The sequence below is a fragment of the Fulmarus glacialis genome, unplaced genomic scaffold (assembly GCF_000690835.1).
Source record: "Fulmarus glacialis isolate BGI_N327 unplaced genomic scaffold, ASM69083v1 scaffold16515, whole genome shotgun sequence".
Lineage (NCBI taxonomy): Eukaryota > Metazoa > Chordata > Aves > Procellariiformes > Procellariidae > Fulmarus > Fulmarus glacialis.
Genome location: NW_009215087.1, coordinates 26,819 through 32,235, shown reverse-complemented (window position 1 = coordinate 32,235; position 5,417 = coordinate 26,819). Strand labels below are relative to the sequence as shown.

At 53.6% G+C, this 5,417-nt stretch overlaps 1 protein-coding gene across 1 annotated transcript; it reads left to right on the top strand.

Annotated features, from left to right (window-relative positions):
* The first annotated feature begins 617 nt into the window (after positions 1–617).
* CCDC42 (coiled-coil domain containing 42) lies at positions 618–4,932 on the top strand. The gene is made up of 7 exons (XM_009578827.1): positions 618–685; positions 1,021–1,126; positions 1,252–1,356; positions 1,912–2,109; positions 2,882–3,103; positions 4,198–4,356; positions 4,834–4,932. The coding sequence occupies exons 1-7, from the start codon at positions 618–620 to the stop codon at positions 4,930–4,932; spliced, it is 957 nt and encodes a 318-aa protein (XP_009577122.1).
* The last annotated feature ends 485 nt before the right edge of the window (positions 4,933–5,417 follow it).

Genomic DNA, 5,417 nt, shown 5'->3' with positions numbered 1-5,417 from the left:
CCACACGGAGAGGGAACCATGGGCAGTACAGTGATCAAGCATCCCTGAGGATGTGCCTCAGTTTAACTGTCTTTCCATCTGGTGTTTTGGGAGAGAAGGAGCAAGCTCCTGCCCTAAGCTCTGAGACAGTGGGATGTGGATGTTGGGGGCACTGAAATACCTGCCCAAGACAGCAGAGGTCACAGGACACAGGATGATTTTTAGCAGAGGAAGAACCAGAGAAAATGACAGGAAGGGAAAGAAATCTGCATTCGTTCAGCTTTCCTTTAGTGCTGGAGGGTCCTGGTCCTGGACACAGTGGTCAAGTCCCCCTTGCTGGCGTGGGGGCATCACCCTGCTTTTGTTGCCAAGTAACCGCCTGAGCATCTTCCAACTGCCCCCGGCAACAGTTCCATGCCAACTGTCCACCAACAGCCAGTGGCCACAGGCACGACGGGGCCAAGGAAGGTCCTGGGAAAGTGGGAGTAAGAGGCACCCAGGGGCTCATCCCCTGCCTGGCTGCCTCTCCCACACCCCGCCAAGCCTTCAGGCTTGCAGAGTAGCTCCTGGGCTGATTTGGGAGAGGAGCAGTGCTGGGAGGACCTGGGATATCTGCGTTCTGCTGGTGCCTGGCCACCATGGGTGACGAGGACCTGTTGGCCTATTTCCACATGCAGTACAGGCAGAACCTCCTGCCCTTGCTCAGGTGAGGGGACTCCTCCACCCACCTCCATACCCTCCATCCTCTTCTCCTGTCTTCTCCATCCTTCCTTCCCCCACCAGGGCAAACTCCCATCCCTTATGTCCACCACTTCAGTCTCCTCTTGTACCTCCCTTCTCCAGCCCTGTTCCTCCCTGTAACACCCCCCTTGCTCTGTCAGTGTGATCCCCGCTGGGGAGGGGTGGGGATGCCATGCTGCCAGATGGGATCTGAGAAGGTGTTGGGTTTCTGTCCCGGGTGGGGTGACAGGGCAGAGCAATCCAACACCCTGCCAAGGTACTGAACCCAGCATGTAACCTCGAGGAACACTTCTGTGGCAGGAAACTCAGACTGACAGAGGAGGACTCCCTGTCTCCATTTATTCGCTTCCAGGAGAAGAAGAAACAAGCCCGACTGATGCAAAAGGCTCTGGAGGTGAAGGAAGAGGTGAGAAAGATGGGAGGGTGCTGGGGCATGTTTGGGAGGGCTTGTGGTTTTTTGGAGGGCAGCAGCGGGCAGGTGACTGGCTCCATGTGTGGGCAGCTGTGTCACGCTCGCTCTGGTGCTGCCAGGCCTTCAGGGAGAGGATGAAAGTCATAACCTGCCAGTGGAGGGACCTCCACGCCAAGGAGGCTCAGCTGAAAACCTACATGGAGAAATCTGGGAGGATTTTAAAGGTAAACCTGCCCCTGATCAGCTCGGCTGACCTGACCCTGAGCCGCACCGCCACCTCCTCCCCTCCCTTGGGGAGACAGTGTTGGGCCACCACATCTGTCCAAGCCTCCCTTGAGCCTGGGGGTGTGAGGAACAGGGCTGGCAGGGCACGGGGTTTTGTACCACAGATATGGAAAGCCCTGGTAGGGCTTGGGCGGAAGAGACCTTGTCCTGTACCAGTGTGATCTCCTGAGGGCCCCAAACATCCCCCAAGAAGGGTCTCAGCCTGTCCCCACTGTTGACACCCAGGTGTCTTCCAGGGACAGATACCAGTAGGTCTGAAAATCAGAGTGCCATCCCAGGTGCCTGTCTCCAAGACCGAAGGGTCAATGCAAGTGGGATGGCCCTGTTAAACAGGGAGTGAAAGTGCTCCCAGGGGTGCTCTAATACTGGTCTCTCCTCTGTGAAGGTACCTCCTCCCAGTGCTGTTGAGTGACCCAGCTCCATCTTCCCTTGCCTTCCTTTCCTTCTGTGTGTATGTGTGCATGTGTGTGGGTTGGTTGGGGAAACATCACCAGGAAAATGATAAGATGCGAATCCAAGCTCTGAAAAAAGCCAGCAAAGAGAGAGAGAGGAAGATGCAAAAGGAGAGTGAGCTTTTGAGAGCTAAGAGGGAACTGGAAGTCCTGAAAAATAAGCACCAGAAACTCTGCAACAAAGTGCAGAAGTACTCCATCTTCAACAAATACCTGGAGGACGTGGTGAAGATCTCACACGTGAGTTTGGACATGAAAGAGTCAGATCATGGCCTCGAGAAGGGTCTTACATGGGTGTTAAACCTAGAGGAGATAAGGCAAGTCCAGGGAAATCATAACACTTGGTCAAACCCAGAGACCTCAGATGGGATGGGAAGAGGTTCCCTGTGACCAAGGTGAGCCAAGGGGACCAGAGTTAGGGGAGGAGAACCAGAAAAGGAGGTGAAGGCTTGAGAAAACCAAAGAAAAACTGTTAGAAGGAGGAAAAGCACAGGGCTGAGGGGAATGGGGACCCCTTTGTGTCACTGTTTCATGTCACATTAATGGTTTGGGAGAAGTGAAAAGCTGCCCAGGAATGGGAACCCAAGCAGTTGTCAAAAAAGCTGTGCCCTCTCTCAAAGATACCTGGGCATCACTCCATGCATTGCTCGTACTCCTGCAGTCCCAGCTGCCCCCCTCTCATGTCTAGATGACTCGGCGCTGGCAGCTGCAGTTGTGCTTTGTGTTTTACCACAGCACTGCTCACCTGGGGAAGAGGTACAACATCTCCCCTTGCTTATGGCATTGACAGCTCTGGGACTGGCACAGTGGGATGTCATCATACAGGGAATGTGGCAATGCTCACAAAGGAACTGGGGCAATAGTCTCGTCAAGGGGGGAAGATCTTTCAGCTGGGGGAGGTGTTATCCCTCAGGGTGCAGTCCTTAGGGCAGGGTGCCAAACAGCACGAGATTTGCAATGGTGATGAGGGGAGGGCAGGGGGATTACTAACACCAAGAGCCCTGTGCTGCAGTTTGAGGAGATCCAGGAAGTCATTTGGCGCTACAAGACGCTGGTGAGGATGCACAAGGACCTGCTGCAGTCACAACAGGGGCACAAGGAAATGTCTGAGCAAGCCAAGGTGCTCCTGGACCAGTACACGGCAGAGAAAGAAGCTGAGATCCTGCAGTACAAAAATGAGCTAGTGCAGCTCCAACTACGTTTTGACCAGGCTCAAAGCGACGTCCTCCCCTGGGTGAGGAAATGTGGGGCGGGCAGGGGAAGATCTCCAAGCCTGGCTGTGTCAAGACCAGCTGATGGCTCATCCCTAAGTCATGGGGTCATGGCAAGGCCCAATAGCAGCCTTTGTGATTGGAGGAGATGCCTAATTTCGTCCAAGGGGTTGTAGAACGAAGAATGACAGACCAGGTCTGGAGCAGGTTACATCAGGGATTAAAACAAGGCACTCACAAAGCCACCATGATCTTTCATTTCTTGCTTGATCTCACAGTCAAAAGACATCAGCTAACCAGGCTTTGGGGAGGTCTGCCTGGCACAAAACCCAAGGATACTCCACCGCAGGCCCGTTGGGTTTGTTTAGCCTCGTCGTACTCATTTTCATTTACCATTCCTTGCAGCATTGTCCCAGTAATGGGGCTTCAGTGTGGCATGTCTCATGGTCTCCACTGTTCATGGCTCAGGCCTCGGAGTGAAGTTGGTTTTGCTGGTTTTTTATTATTTGTTTTCATCCTTTGCATAGCATCTGCCCACCAGGGCTCACCCCTTCTTCTCCCTCCTTACCAGTCCAAAAGTGACCGGACTGGTGGTAAACTGGGCTGTAATGAGGCACATCAATATGTAGCCAGTGCTCAGTGCGCAGAGATGTCCTCAGCTCTGCTGGCCTCTGCTCCCTTTGCATCACTCTGAGGGGGCCTTGCCAAATTCCCTTATTGGGTACTCCAGGCTCCAGGAGTTGGGTCCCATCAGGCAAAGCTAGAAAGCACCTGGTCTGGGAGGGTGGCAGTGGGATGTGCTGCTCCCAAGGTATCAGCTAGCCCTGCTGTGGGGAGGGCAAATGAGGCCTGCTGGGAGGACCCGCCAGAGTGAGGACTGCAGGAGCTGGCAGAGAGATGGGGAGGTTCCTGGAGCAAGGAGTAGCTATGGTGGTTCCTGGATCTGCTTTCACCACACCAAGGTGAACCACTTCCAGCACAGCCCTGGGCAAGGACAGGTTCTTTGTAGCAAAACAGATGAGTGTGGAAGTCAGGGTCTCCAAGCCAGAGTCTCCAGTGCTGAAGCAGCATCTTTGCTGAGGCATATACCCATGCTGCATGTCTCCTCTCCTCTCAGGAGACTTGCTGGGCCAACATCCAGAACACGACTGCCAAGAAAACCCTGAAGCTGGGGACCATCAAGATGGCCATCCTCAACCTCTTCCAGCGCGTGAGCACGCAGCTGAAAGCAAACTTGAATGTGCCTGCGGATGACAGCCACAGACAGCTGAACATGGTAGAGCCAAGCCAGACCCCTTCTCCCTGCCCAGAAAGAGGAGCAGTAATGCCCAAAGGGAAGGGAGAGACCAGAGAAATCAATGTGCCCAACAGACACCTTCCTTTTCACCTGGGCTCTCTCTTGGACATGGGGAATGGGCAGAAGACACCAGACAAACCTGTCTTTTCCGAGGAGGTGGAGTGGGGTGTGGGTCCCTGTGGGGGCAGAAGGAGTGGGAGCCAGGCAGGCTGAGGCACGGGATGCAGGGGATGCAAATCAATGCATGGCTAAGGTTTGGTTTCATTCACTCTTGCCCTGAACTCAGACTCACCCATAAAAGCCTATTCTGGTGGTGCACATCCAGTAAGGCAAATGCCTTGTCCTCCTGCTCTGTTTGGTTGGTGAAATTTGCCCTCCAAAATGGCCAACAAGCTCTCTTCTGCCTCCTGTTCCCATCCCTGCTCTGAGCTCTGCCATCTCTCTTCCCCACTCTAGATTCAGCATTTTATCCAAGACCTCACAGACATCTCTATGGAGGTGAAACGGAAGGACATGCAGAACCGCCAGCGAGCAGCTATACCTTCGGAGCTATAAGGGACATGCCAACATGACCTACTCTGCCAGCGAAGGCTCAGCATGACAGAGGGCCCTACAGATATTGTAGACTCCACTGTAGGTTACACCAATGAAGCTTCACACCTTTCTGGCTCTTCTGTCCTGCACAGTTGCTGACACCTTTTATACTATTAAAAATAACCAGATATTTTAAGGTGTCTCTTCATTTCCTGGGAGATTTGGAAACATCAGAGCAGCTCCATCCCACAGCTTCACCCCAGACACCATTGGGGTGCCTTCTCTGGCAGATGGGATTCTGGTTGCAGGAGACAGTGTCCCAGCAAAGCAGGCAAGACAGGGAGAGCAGGCTGGGACAGGAATATACTCTCAAAATAGGGATTAGTAGTAGTGTTCACATTTGGATGTCCCACTCAGCCTAAGCTCTGAGATATTTGAGAGGAATGTCACAAGAGGGTGGGTGGACTGTGCTTCGGGAGAGCTTCAGAGATTTTCCACCACCACAC